At 41.9% G+C, this 15,533-nt stretch overlaps 1 protein-coding gene across 2 annotated transcripts in view; it reads left to right on the top strand.

Moving 5' to 3' along the window:
- Window positions 1-2,333, top strand: part of LOC542849 (homeobox protein KNOX3) — a 7,881-nt gene extending 5,548 nt beyond the window's left edge. For both annotated transcript variants that reach the window (XM_044517552.1, XM_044517553.1), the window contains exons 5-6: window positions 1,457-1,689; window positions 1,808-2,333. In XM_044517552.1, the coding sequence (XP_044373487.1) occupies window positions 1,457-1,689; window positions 1,808-2,011 (437 nt within the window). In that variant the 3' untranslated portion in view covers window positions 2,012-2,333. The remainder of the gene's footprint in view (window positions 1-1,456; window positions 1,690-1,807) is intronic.
- Window positions 2,334-15,533: the final 13,200 nt, after the last annotated feature.

Raw genomic sequence — 15,533 nt, 5'->3', positions numbered from 1 at the left:
TCCATTTTATCTTTACTTACTAATCCCTCCGTCCCAAAATGAGTGTCTTGGATTTGTCCAAAAATGGATGTATCTAGACACGAACAAGTCTAGATACATCCACTTTTTGGCAAATCTGAGACACTTATTTTGGAACGGAGGGAGTATTACATACCTCCAAAATGTTGTACCGCTTTCTCAAAAAGAAAACTGTACCGCTTACCCCTTTTGAATGGCATTTTGAACGCTTTATAAAGGAACTAGCTTTATTTGGGGAAGCCTACGGGGCATTATGCACACCTGAACATTTTGCATTAAACTGCTTACACAGTCATTAGGGTTTCCATTGCAGGGTAGGGGTAAGAGAGGAGGGTAGGGTTCCCAATCATGTATAAGGTGTCACATAGAAACCAGCTTTATATGCGGTGCTTCTCTCTTCCAACTTGCCTTCATTTGTTAAAATGAAAATCCATATAGTCTTGGAGATCAATCCACACCACACCGTACACATTTTCTTTTTTACGAAAATGCAGTTTGCAAATTGATACATATAATTCACAAGCATATTACCAACTTATATATCGAGTTATGAACACATGATTATCTCATCTTCATACTGTTAAGCTTCATGCACTAGCCAACGCAACCAGAACTCCGAAATGATGGAAAGGGCTAGGAAATCCACATATACACTTCAACACCCCCTCTCACCCTATAGGGAGACAAAGGCGGGCAACAACAATTTTTGGAAAAATTGCGAAAGGCAGGACTTGAACTCAAGACCTTAACTCTAATACCATGTTAAGCTTCATGCACTAGCCAATGCAACCAAAAGTACGAACTGCTAGAAAGGGCTAGGCAATCCACATATACACTTATAAGCATAAAATAGTTAAGTAAATAAATGGATTACGTACGATAAATATGTAACTTGCTAATTGCCCATGATTGAATTCATGCAAGATTAAGTTCCCTGTTATTTTACTTCTCACATGTGCAGTGGCTACTTGATGTTTATTCACTAAATCGTGAAGACATTCTCTCCTTTTGTTTGAAACTGCTATTTGTTTTATCTATTGATCCTAATTAATTAATTTTCCTGTCTACTACCATGAGAAACCAACAATCTGGTTTCATCCCTTATTATATACACCCTCCGTTCGCAAATATAAGATGTTCTAACTTTTCGTGAATCAGATGTATATAGACACATTTGAGTGTGTTTGTTCACTCATTTCAGTTTGTATGTAGTCCATGTTCACTCATTTCAGTCCGTATGTAGTCCATACTAAAATATCCAAAACATATTATATTTGTGAATGGAGGTAGTATTTGTCAAGACAAAAGCTGGATGTGTCTACAACCTACATTGTTCTCTTTTTTGGGATGAACCTACATTGATCTGGCTATGTAAAAGCGAGTTCATACCTTGTTTCTTACTTTACTAACAAATTTCATTTGATATGTGTAAATTAAGGCTCTTCCGAGGAAGATCAAGAAGGCAGCGGAGGGGAGACAGAGCTTCCTGAGATTGATGCCCACGGCGTGGACCAGGAGCTGAAGCACCATCTCCTGAAGAAGTACAGTGGGTACCTGAGCTCCCTGAAGCAAGAGCTGTCAAAGAAGAAGAAGAAAGGAAAGCTCCCGAAGGATGCTCGCCAGCAGCTCCTCAGCTGGTGGGAGATGCACTACAAGTGGCCTTATCCCTCGGTATACAAATCTTCCAAGTTTCGACATATATGTAGTCTCACACTTCCAGTATTGATACTGAGCATTTCTAGAACTTCTCTTCTCGATATAAACTTGACGATTTGCATTTTTCCAACAGGAGAGCCAGAAGGTGGCGCTGGCAGAGTCGACGGGCCTGGACCTGAAGCAGATCAACAACTGGTTCATCAACCAGAGGAAGCGCCACTGGAAGCCGTCGGACGAGATGCAGTTCGTGATGATGGACGCGTACCACCCACCTAACGCCGCCTTCTACATGGACGGCCACTTCGTCAACGACAGCGGGCTCTACAGGTTCGGCTAGCTCGGCCAGGCCTCGTCTCTTACCGTTACCGGTGACCTTGGTCGGCGCCAATGGCGGCGACCGAGTGCCTTATGCTGAAGCACTTGGGGACCGACGACCGAAGCTAGTTAAGTTAGCGTTTGTGTGCCGCATGCGAGCTGGAAGGAGGCCGCATGCTTATTTTGTTTATCATCACTACTTATACCTACGTACCTATCATTTATGCATGGACTCGATCGCCTTTGTGTGGTTTTGTAGCGATTGACGCGACCATATGGACAACCGCCTGTTTGCTGCGACATGCCTTGCTACGCGCATGCTTGAATAATTTGCCTTCTCTCTACCTACCTGTGCATCTTTCTGAATTTGTTCATGCCTGCTAATGATCGATATGGTTGCAAAAGGGACGATCCAAAGTTCTGTGTGCTTGAATCGTTGGCCGTTTTGTTCTTTGACTGCTTCAGTAGTTTGGTGTCAGTTGAGCCATTGAAGGCAGTTCGACTAGGTCAGGTGACATTATTTGGTTGGGTTATGCTGTAAATATATCACGTGTGCAATTAATGGGGCGGCCGGGTTTACACTTACAAAGTTTGTTTTTCTAAGTTTTTTACAGTAATGAAGCTAGCTAACTAACTAACTACAAAATTTTGCTAAAAAGTAACTACAAAATTGTGTCTAGAAAAACTAATCACAAATTAATTAACTAGCAACTAACATATCTAGCTAGCTAACTATCTAATCATTAACTAACTAGCTAGCATTTGCAAATATTTCACACATCTGCATTTTAACAAAAGATAGCAATTTTTACTACTAACTTCCTTTTCTTTTTATAATTTCTTCCATTTTCTTTCTCTTTACTGATCTTTTTTTAAACAATATTGTAAATACTCTAGTACACATCAATTGACATATCTATACAAATTAGAATGCTATATCCTCTTCATCCCCTCACTCTTAATCATAAAAATCATTAATACGTATCCTTTCAAACTTATCCATAGCAATTCCCATGTCATCCCATATCAAATTTCATCATCCATACATGTAATTTTATACCATCCAATAAATATTAACCTAGATATAGTAACTACCAATACTATATAACAACTATTGACTAATTAATAACTCACTAAACACTTAAAAATATACATTTGACCTAAAGAAAAAAATCAAAAAAGAAGAAGAAGCTCACCTCGCGTGGTGATTGCCAGCTGGCGGGGGAGGCGAGCTGGTGTCATAGGAGGTCTTCCAGAGCTGCTAGGATCGGTCGGCTGAGTGCGCAGCCAGCAGCGTAGGCGCTGAAGAGCGGGGAGGCCGACGGAGGAGTTGGTGGGAGACGTGGAGGCAGACGGTAGTTGTGGGAATCTGGAGGCTAGCGGCGCGGCGGTGGGGGCAGTGGTTAGGTGAAGGGGGCACAGCAGCGACGATCGCTATATTGTTTACCAGTTTTGCTAAAGCACATCTAGATGTGCTATGAGATTGCACATCTAAATCCTATGTCATTGATCTTATGATGAGATTTGTGTAGATATTTTCTTTTCCTTTTTTGTCTTTCTCTCTATACTTAATTCACCCACTTAGATGTGCAATAACTAGAGCACATCTAGATGTGCTCTAGACACACCTTTACAGCCGCGCCAGCCGGCCACGCGTGATCTATTTTTTATAGGAATGGGGGGGTGAAGGGTCGGTTCTTTCCCAAGTGTTTTCTGTTGGGTACTCGACAAATCCCTGGCCCCTGAGATTCCTTGTTAAAAATGAAAATTGTAAATCTATGCTGAGTTTCCATTAATCAAAACTTGGCAAAGGCCGCACCGCTGTCACGGTGTCGTTGCCTAGCCCGTGATGGGACCCATCTGTCGGTGCTTTGTCGGGTTCGCTATATGCGGAACTTGCGAAGGCGAGACATTGCCGATTTTTACCTATTCACCGAGTTCTTCCTCGTCGGCACTGGGAAAACTCATTTTTTTGAAAACGGAGGTGTACCCCCGGCCTCTGCATCATGCTGATGCATGCAGCCATCTTATTAAAAAGCCACAAAAGTATCACAAAGTCATCCCGATATTACAGCTCGCAGGCGGAGCAAAATAAAGAAAAATAAAGTATACTCTCAAAATTACAACCGGTAAGACGAAATAAAGGATACGCTCTCTAGACTCCTATCCTATTATGCGACCGCCATCCGAACCGGTTGAATATAACCCGTGCTACTATCTCCCAGTGGGTTCACCCAGTAACCAAAGGCTCCCTGGAGTCCATAGGAGTGAGTAATGACCACGTACGGATCCATGCGGTAGCTCTGAAGATGACCTGCAAGAAATTTAAATTATGTTGACTGTTAAAGATCAAATCATTTCGACAATTCCATATAGCCCACAAAACCGCACATATTCCAATCCGAATACGAGCTGCGGTAGTATGTTCAACCCCAGTTAACCACGTTCCGCACAACGATTCACTATCAACTGGAGGATTAATGTTGAAGGCAATATGAATGGTTCTCCAAAGCAATTTGGCGAGTGGGCAATCAAGAAATAAGTGTTGTATTGTTTCGTCATGATCACAAAAACAACAACGTGAACTACCTACCCACCGCCTTTTGATTAAATTATCCTTGGTAAGGATGACTTGCTTATGGACAAACCACATAAAAATTTAATACGCAAGGGGACCTTAGTCTTCCAAATAGACAACGATCTTGAGATTGGGCCAGAATTAATCAAGTCCATATAGAAAGTTTTCACCGTAAAAACCCCATTTTTAGCTAGTGTCCAAAGTATCGAGTCCGGCTGGTCGGAAAGTTGAACATCTATCAATCTCCGAATCAAATGCAACCAAGCAGTCCATCGCTCATCAACCGGGAAAAACTCATATTGCTGAGTTTCCTTTTCTTGCCGAGTCCATTTAGCCTGGTTCTTGGCAAACTGATATTTTGCCAAACTCGGTAAACATTTGGAAGTAGGCATTTTCGGCAATTCCAGCAGAGTATATCTTTGTATCATCATGTAAATCATTTGAGATTAGGTCCAGCAAAACATTTTCAGTTTTCATAATTCAGCCGAAAGAATTACCAACATTGGAACCATGAAAATTGATGTGGCTAGATCTTTCATCAATATACTTGAGTCATTTTACAGTGCATCCGGACGATATGGACCGTCCGTCGGAGCGAATTCGATGGTCCAAATCTGATGCAATACGCTGATGTCACGTGTATTATATCAGACCCCGAGGGGCATTTTCGGGAGAAAAAATATTTTGAACTGATCAGATTTTCCTCCCAAATATTTCAAGGGTATTCTCGGTACAAATTTCAGGGCTATTTTCGGTTCGATTTTTACCCCGTTCGGTAGGGTTTATTCCTCGCCGCCGCTAGGGTTTTATTCCTCGCCGCCGCTAGGGTAAAATGACGGCTAATCCTCGCCGGCAGGATCTAGCCGCGCATCGCGGCCCCTCCCTCCCTCCACCCAGTTCCCTCGCGATCTCAGAACAACCTTTTCAACGAAGAACACGAGACGAGACGCACTTCCCTCTCTTCTGCGGCTGCCGACGGAGATTCGGCGCTATCCCACCTCCCAGTCCTTCATGCGGGTGCCTACAGCCACAAGGTTATAGGCAACCTCGTTCCCACACCCCAATTGGTTGTTTGCGTCCTCTACGCCTCTCTGCCATGGCCACAGCTTTGATCTAGCCATGCATCTCGTCCGAAGGCAACGTGGTTGGGTATGGATCATGTTCTGCGGGACTAGATGAAGCCGGCCGCCGGCCTCGACGGCCAGCCCCATTCATCCAGCCCTGTCTGCAAGATCTACGAACGTTCAATCGTTGCATTCATACACTTATACATTTCATTCAACATGTATTCTTTCAATTTGGCTGATAGGTGAGATTTGGAGATCAATAGAGATGATAAGCTGTTAATTTTGGAATGTACTATAAACAATTCATAGCTTATGTTGCTCAATATGTATGATGCTCGCTTCTTCTTGTGCAATTGCTGGACTGGGATCAACAGACTTGGCATGTGCTTTATAAGAAAAATTAGATTCACATGGGATATCCACCGTTTGAAAATTGGTGTTAATTCTTATTATGATGTTTTAGCCTTGTTACGCCGAGAGTAATGATCCTCGCAAAAAGCAGAGAGAAAGGAATGAGCATTCGATTCTTCCATATGTTGCATTTTGTTCTTCCGTGTTTAGTTATGTCCAACATTTGTTACATGCACACACTTGAGAAGGTTAGTACAAGTAGTAATCTTTCCTCTGTTTTGTAGGGCTATGACAAAACATGCTATGTGATTCCCTGAGGCAGGATGGATGTACCATGCCCACCCCACTGTGCTCCTGAAGGTGATCCCTTCAATTCAGCACACGTCCTACCATGCCACACCATGGTCGTTGCAGCACCTGCAGAGGCCCCCTATGGTACGTGCTTTACTCTGGTTATCCTGATGCTCTCTTTTATTGGCTTTGCGGCCTGCCTACGAGACATTGACTGTGCCGTTTTCTGGGATTGCGCGTTGATTCGTGCAGTATTTTTTCTTCTGTTGTGAGGCTATGCTCATGATCGTACCTTTTTCTCTCGTATGAAAATAGACATGTCATAATCCATTATTCTTCTAGGGTTGCCCGTGCACTGTAATTGGTCTGAACCTTGCCCAGGCACTGTTACTGTCACATAGTTGTAAAAAGCAAATATAGATTTCTACGATATCCTGTAGAGACCAAATTTATTTCAAGCAAAGTATTGTAACCAATATTATTGAAGTTTCACAACTTGACTCATCCGCAATGGACTAAGAACACGGCTAGGAAACCTTCTTCGGGACTAAAACCCAACCACACCCTACTCTATCGCTTTATGGCCAAGTGTACACTCCACATGTAAGAATGAACCACAATGCTGGACTAACTGCTTGCATCCTCGTCGTGTTGAACCACAGCTGCATCTGATAGCCTAGCATGGTACTACTTGAACCTATTCTAGTATTTCATTTTGTTGTAGGGTGAATCGACAAGCACAACAGGTAGCTCTCTTCTGAATTTGTCGATGTAGGCCTGCATGCGAGGATATGATAGTATCGTTCCATACGTTTCAGAAAATGACAGAATTTTAGGTGTTACTCTACGTACTTCGTCATATTGCAACCTCAGTTTTACTCCCGTAAATAATTCGATGTTCTTCAGCATGTACAGTGCGGAACAAGAACTGCAACATTTTATGTTGTTAGATCAGCATTTCAGATATTAACAATCTAAAACAAAAAACAAAAGCTAATATTGTTGACTGACGTCTTATCAGATTTTGGCACATTAATATTCAGTACTGGCCATTGCGTCATGTTAATGCCTTCCCATGCACTGCTTTCAATCCCATTGACTCGCGTCGCTGCTCTCAGATGTGCTTCCATCACACGTGCCTGCAAGCCCAATGTGATGAGAAGTTGCCTACGACTAATACTTACATATGATGTTAAATCCTTTCTTATAATTAAATATCTTGAAATTTTCACCACGTTATTTACTTCTCTGGGTACCATACAGTGGAAAAGTGAATCAAGAACCTGAATCTCCTTCGTTCTGGGGTTTACGACCACAGGGAACCAGTGGACGTTTAAACTGTTCGTAGGTAGGAAAACCTGGAGTGCACAGATAATTAGATCAACGTGCATAGTAATAAAAAAATCTGTTCTACGTCAGGTTAAAATACCATATCATGTTTCAGGTAGGTGGCGCCTTGTGTTGTTCCAGGAATGCCTGCCAAAGCGTCCTCGTAGCACTCCTCTATCCTACCATCTCTTTCGAGCTTAGCAACGCCGGTCACCCTCTCAATGTAAACCAGTTGGTCGTCCCTTGTGCCAATTGGTTCATCATGACGCATGAGCTGGATCGCAACATCAATCACCTACAACAATAATCAAGTTAATTGTATTGTACAAAAATGAAACTTCATAAACTAATTTGTGAAATACTATCTTACTTCGTCACCCAACCATACGCCATCTTCAGATTCATCTTTATGGGTGAGGCATTGCAAATGCTTTGATAGCACGACAATGTCATCAACTAAGACCATTTGTTTTTCACAATTTATAGTGTTGACCAGTAACGCCACAAAATCCTGTCGAACCACGTCTACCTAGTCCCTCTGGGTTTCAGGAACTTTTGACCTCTTTTTTAAGTTGCTAGAGCCGATTTTCCTCTTTTTATTGTTCGTGTCCTCGGAATCATTTGTACACTCTGATGGAGTCTTGTTTTTCCTTTTTTTCTTCTCAGTATCGTATGGAGCATACTCGTCATTCTTAAATAATTGCAATACCATACTTTTCTTTTCGCCCCCATGATTTGGTGGCGTCGATTCAACCACACTTACTTGTTGCTGCTTTCGAAAGGATTCATCATGGCTGTCATCATCTGTGAAGGCACGGGGCTCTTCAGGATCTCGCGATCCCGTATCCTTCACAGAGTGCTGGTTACTCTGTCTGTTGAACGGATTCTGTCATACGAAATAAACCGCGTGTTAGCCTTTAGCAGATTCTTGCTCAATTATAGGTAAAATGTGCATCACCTGGAAATCTTCAAGGCTTGTGGTGGCTTTGGAATGCATTTTCTTATCAAAACTAGGAGCTCCCTGGATATCATCCACCTCTTTCAAAAGCTTATGAACACCACTGAGATCCTGTTTGATTTTTACAGCAGCTCTTCCGAATGCTTCATCCTGTACGTGGAAGATCACATGTTATTTCTGACACGACAATGATTGTCTCATAATTAAGTTAACATGCATGCGTACGTCAAAATCTTCATCAAGGTTCTTCATGGGGGGCTCCATGTCATCATTTTTTATTCCCTGCTTACAATCGTGCTTAGCAGCGACCTCCGTGACATCCTTTTGTTTCCCCTGGTCAGAAGCCAGCTCAGCATTCTCAACAGAGGCCTCCATTGGGTGTGAAGGTGCCCCGAGGTCAGATAGATGTATGTCCTCCACTACTGGAAATATTCCATTGCGTTTTTTCTTTAAAAAATACATGTTAGTCTGGGGTGTTTTCATAGTAAACTAATTTAGAAAAAAACTTGTACACGTAAATTTCCAATTATATATACTAATCTCATAATTCTAGGCTTACGTTCAATTCTTTGATGAGGTCCTCCATGATCTTGCCATTTGTACGGGTACACCTAAGGCACTCATCCATTTTCTTTTCAAGGGTGCACATCCTATCGACTTGTTCTGCACCGGACTCCCGCACGAGGGAGGCAACTTCTTGCAAATCAGTCAATACACGTCCGACGAGTACCTTAATCTGAGACTTTGAAACAGTTAGAATCATATAACTTCATGCTAGTTGGAATGTTACAATATATATTTGTGCCTGATGTAACTCATTTACCTGAGCGCCAGTCTTCGGTTTGGCCAGCATACCATCTCGTGCTGGAATGAAAGGCCTCATCAGGTCCTCAACATACTGCAGTTTAGTGTCGTTAGTATGATTTCGAAAATATATATGTTACATAATCCAGGCAATGTGCTGACATTTTACCTCTCCAACTCCCAGATAATTATTCTAGATTATATTGTCAACCTTTTTTGCCTTCTCCTCGCTCCAGTTCTGGATCAACGGCCTTAACCTTGATTCATACGAGATGCTAGAGTCCAATTGGTGCACTCTGAACTTCTTGTAGTACCATGTCTGCATGACAACAAAAGCAATTTACAAACATTCTCGTACATTATGTAATGTATGTTAGGTAACTGATAATTGTACTACTACGAATTACCTGCAGCAGTGGTAGATTCCCCTCCAGAATTGCCTCACCATTTACAAAATTCTTCACGCTATCCATAAGATAGTCAAGCGTTAGCTGTCCAAGATTTGTGCCCTTTATCGTCTCAACGTTTCTAACAATCCCAATATATTTGTTATCCACATACTACTCTTTTGTTCGGCATACATATTTTCCTATGGTGTACAAGATAAATGGCCTGACAAAATTTGGTGTGCTGTCGCCTTTCATCTTGACTAGCAATCCTTTGAAAGTTATTTTGGTGTCATTACGGTCTTTCAGTTTCTTCCACAACTCCATATTATCATCAAGATTTGAAGGGACGTGCTTCTTCCCATGGCAGGGCATGCCTGTTATATGCGCTACATCTTCTAGTGTGATCCTACATGGTCTCCCATTGATGATAAAGGCATCGTGCTCTGCATCATGTGAATTAGCGATGGCCAGGCACAGTACACGTCTAATTTTGATGCTAGGTGTCTTTAAATGTCCACCCAGTCCTATCAACTGGATGTACATCCTTTGCTGCATGTTCAATCCGTTTATGAACTCCTCATATGGCAGCAAAGAAGCATCCTGGGTTCAATGGATGTGCAAGTGTGATTAGATTCAGCATGGTATACAATTTAAACACTCATACAGACGAATACAACTTATATATACCAACATAAAAATTGTGCTCTACGCTACTGCATGAGGTACAAGCATGCTGAGTTCCATGAATGTGCAAATACTATCATTAGATTCAGCTTTGTTACGTTTGAACGGTCATATATTGTAATCTCCATTGCAAGGCACTTATCTGAAATAAAATAAAGATTGGAAAATAAAAAACTATCCAACCGTGGTCTCCTCAACTCTAGGCGCTAATCATGGTCAGTAGTATGGAATTAAAACGTGGGCCATCGATGCCTTCCATAACTCGTGCGGAAGTAAAAAAGAAGGCAAGCGCCCGCTGCACTAATTTGCATCAACAAGACCAGACGCTAAGATTTAGCCTGGAATTAATCAATGAACTGCCAATCTGGTAGGAAACAAATCCTAGCGCCCTCCCCTAACGCCCCCAACTTAATTTGTTTAAAAACGTGCTGAGTTACATGAATATGTAAACAACGAGTGGGGTTGCAGCAAGAGATCATGGGAGGAAGATCGTGGCACGAAAAATAGCAGCGGCTGCAGGAGGAGATCGTGGGGAGTTACCAGAGGATTCATGTTTGGCTCCGTCGTTCGGTCTTGCTGGATTCCTGGGTTGCTCCGTCCTTCGGTCTTGCTGGTTTGGGCGGCGCAGAAGGACGAACTATGATCTACGAGGTTTCAAAGGATCCCTATTTATAGGGATCGTAACAACCCGGGCATACATGTACGTATAGGTTTCTTCGGTTGGAGGAAATCAAGGGAGGGGACCCACCTGGTTGAATATTAGGGGGCGTGGAGAGTTTAGCAAAGGTAAGTTATGGTTTAAAAATAAAACAAGGTAAATTGCGTAACAACACGTAGGTATCCTGAGAATCACGATCATCAAAAAGATATAGTTCTCGTTTCTTTGAAAATCAGCCAAAAGAACTGGACCGCTTTTATTATTGGTTAGAAGTAGTTCACTGGACCTCTTTTAGGATGAAAACTGGTTCTAAAGTCAACTAGGATTGAGTCTTCACACGTGAAGTATTTTACTCTCTTGTGAAGCTATTTTATTGCCCATCCAATCTTGCATGCTCATGCTCATACCTTTTTTCCTTGTATATGTGAGACCAAATTTTGTTAATAATACTGAATCATGTCTGGTGCTGCTCAAGATGGCACGACACCATGGTTTTCACTTTGGTGAGATTTTGATGAAATAACTGAACTTCATTCATTTCAGCACTCATTGCAATATTTGCCTTTCAGCCAAAATATTTCAGCCTCACTGAATTTCGGCCAAAATATTTCAGCACTGTTATTTTCGGCCAAAATATTTCGATGAAATTTTTCTGAAACTTCTAACTAGCATTGTTAAAAAAATCTGAAACTTCTAACTAGCGATGTAATTGTTCTGAATCTTGTCCAGACTCCGACGAAACTTAAATATAAATTTAAGAATTCAATTAACCTTCCTAAGCTTCAAAAGTTCTGGTTGTAAAAAGCAAATATATGTTTGAGCGTCTCCCATGCAAACCAAATTTATTTCAAGAATAGTATTTGGAACCAGTACTGTGAAATATTACAACTTGATTAATCCGTAGTGGACTAAGAACATGGCTAGGAAACCTTCTTCGGGACTAAAACCAAACCACACCCTACTCTACCGATTCATAACCAAGTGTACACTCCAGACTAAGAATCAACCACCGCTGGACTAACTGCTTGCATCTTCATGATCTTCAATCGCAGCTGCATCGGATAGGCTAGCATTGTACGTCTTCAGCCTTTTCATGGACTTCAATTTGTTGTAGGGCGAATTAAGAAGGACAATAGGCAGCTCTCTTCTATAATTGTCAATGTATGCCTGCATGGGAGGATATGTTAGTATCGTTCCATATGTTTACAAAATTGACAGAATTTTAGGTGTTACTCTACGTACTTGGTCATAACGCAGCGTAAGATCTTCTCCCGTAAAGAATGCGATGTTCTTCAGCATGTAGAGTGCACAAGAAGAACTACAACAATTAATTCTGTTAGCAGCATTTCACGGATTAACAATGAAAAACATAATTAGAAGCTAATACTGTTGACTGACTTGTCATCTTGTCTTGGCACAGGAACATGCTTTACTATCCATTGGGTCACGTTAATGTCTTTCCATACATGGCTTTGTGGTCCATTGATTCGCAGCGATGCTCTCAGATGTTCTTCCACCCCACGTATCTGCCAAAGTCCATGGTATGAGAAGTTGCTCACGGTTCATGGTTAGGTATGATGCTAAATCCTGTGTTATATTGTAAGACGTTTAAAATCTCACCACGTGAACCACTTTTGTGCGTACTACGTAGCGAAAAGTGAATCAAGAATCTGAATCTCCCTCCTTCTGGGGTTTACGACCACAAGGAACCAGTGGCCGTTCGCCATGTTCGTAGGTAGAAAAACCTGGACAGTAAAGATGATTACATCAACATGCATAATAATTAGAAAAATAAATGTGTTTATGTCATGGTTAGATGGTACCAGATCATGTCTGAGGTAGTTATCTCCTTTAAGATGATTCCATGACTGCCCGCCAAAGCGGCCTCGTGGTAGTTCTCTACCTTACCATCTCTTTCGAGCATAGCGACGCCGGCCACCCTCTCAATGTAAACCAGTTGCCCCGTCCCTTATGTCCTTTAGGATGATCATGACGCGTGATCTGAATCATTGCATCAACCAACTAAAACAAAAATCAAGTTAATTGTACTATGCAAAAGAAAATTGATAAAATAATTTGGAAAATATCTTACTTCGACACCCAACCATTTGTCATCTTCGCCTCCATCTGTCATGGTGAGGCATTGCAAATACTTCTGTAGCAGAACAATGTCATCAATTACCACCAATTGTTTATCAAGATCGGAGGTCTTGACAATTTCGGCCACGTAAATCTGTCGAAACTTGTCAAGGTCGGTCTCCAGCCTCGAAGCACCTGTGTCTGTATCTTTTAAATTGCTTGCACAGTTTTTCCTTTTTGTATTCTTTGTGTCCTTGGAATCGTTGGTAGACTCCGTTGGAGTCCTGTTTTCTTTCTCTTCTTATCACTATCGTACAGAACATAATCCTCATTGCACAATAATGGAGATGCCACTCTTTTCTGGATGCTCGCACGAGTTGGTAGCATGGAATCAACCACACTATCTTGTCACTGCTTTGCTAAAGAATCATCATAGTTGTCCTCATCAACTGGGAAGACATGGGGCTCTTCTGGCTCCCTTATTCCCTTAGCCTTGGCAGACCGGTGTTTGCTTTTGGTACCTGCCTCTCCCCCCACCTCAATACCGACATCTTCATCATCTTGATCTCTTCTTTCTTCAGCCTTTCGCACATTCTCATTGTGCCTCAAATTCAGAGGATCATGTGATTCGAAATAAAGCACTTGTTAGCTTGCAATCTGCATGAAATAAAAAAATGAAACCACTTAACTTTAAAATGTGCATCACCAGGAAAGCTTCAAGGCTTGTGGTGGCTTTGGAATGCTTTCGCGAATCCAAACTCGGAGCACCCTGCAAAGCATCCAGCTCTTTATAAAGCTGTGAAACATTCTTGAGACTCTTCTTGCAAGCTGCAGCAACAACTCTGCCTTCTTCATCCTGAACGTGGAAGATCATATGCTAGCTACGAATCTGCATTAACTTAAAACAAAATCAGTTAGATGTGAAATGTGTATCACCATCAAAGCTTCAAGGTTTGTGGTGGTTTTTGAATGCTTTCGCGATTGGAAACTAGGAGCAGGCTGCAAATCTTCATCTACGTTCTTCATGGGGGCATCCATGTTATCTTTTTGTATTCCCTTAGCAGAAATGCCTTAGGCAATGAGCCCCGTGTCATCTTTTTGTTTTGCTGGTGAGTAGTATTCTCTCCTGGGACCTCCATTGGGTCCGCAGGTACTCCCAGGTCAGATAGCTGTATGTCCTCTACTCCTGGGCGATCAGCATCAAATATTCCATAGCGGTGGTTCTTAAAAAAATGTGTTAGTGTGGAGAGTATTGATAGTAAAATTATTTATAGAAACTCATAATGGTATACTTACATTGAATTCTGTGATGAGGTCGTCCGTGCGTCTGCCGTTCGCAAGTGTACGCCTAAGGCACTCGTCCATTTTTTTCAAGGGTGCACATCCTATCAAATTGTTGTGCACTGGCCTCCCGCACAATGGAGGCAACTTCTTTCAAATCGGCCAATACACGGCCCATGAGTGCCTTATCCTGCAAATTACAAGTAGTTAGAAGCATATGACTTCGATAATACTTGCAAAGTTACAATATATATTTGTGCCTGATGTTCATCATTTACCTGACCGCCAGTCTTTGGTTTGACCGGCGTCCCAACTGGTGGCGGATTGAAAGGCCGCAACAGGTCATCGACATACTGCATGAGTGTCGTTAGTATCATTCAAAACATATGTTAGATAATCCAGGCACACAGTACTAACACTTTACCTCTCCAAACCCTATATATTTTTTGTTGATTATGTTGTCAACCTTCTGTGCCTTCTCGTCACTCCAGTTTTGGATCAGCGGCCTTAACCTTGATGCATATGAGATGGTAGAGTCCAATTGGTGCACCCTCCACTTCTCGTAGTACCACGTCTGCATTACAACATAAACAACTTAGAAAATTTTCCATAAAATTAAATGTATGGTATGTTAATAATGATTGTATTACTTGCAGCAGTGGTAGGTTGCCCTCCAGATTTGCTCCACCATTCACAAATTTCCTGACGCTAGCCATAAGATGGTCAAGTGTAAGCTGTCCAAAATTGGTGCTCTTTATTGTCTCAACGTTTCTAACAATCCCAAGGTATCTGTTGTCCACATACTGCTGTGTTGTCGGGCATACATATTTGCCTATGGTGTACAAGACTAATGGCCTAACAAAATTAGGTGTGCTGTCGCCTTTCATCTTGGCTAGCAATCCTTTCAAAGTTACTTTTGTGTCATTGGGGTCTTTCAGTTCCTTCCACAACTCCAAAGTATCGTTGTGATTTGAAGAGACGTGATTCTTCCCCATGCAGGGCAGGCCTGTTATATGCTCCACATCTTTTAGTGTGATCCTACATGGTCTCCCATTAATTATAAAGGCATCCTTCT

This window comes from Triticum aestivum, chromosome 4D (assembly GCF_018294505.1).
Source record: "Triticum aestivum cultivar Chinese Spring chromosome 4D, IWGSC CS RefSeq v2.1, whole genome shotgun sequence".
NCBI classification, from domain to species: Eukaryota; Viridiplantae; Streptophyta; class Magnoliopsida; order Poales; family Poaceae; genus Triticum; species Triticum aestivum.
This window is presented reverse-complemented; position numbering and strand designations above follow the sequence as displayed.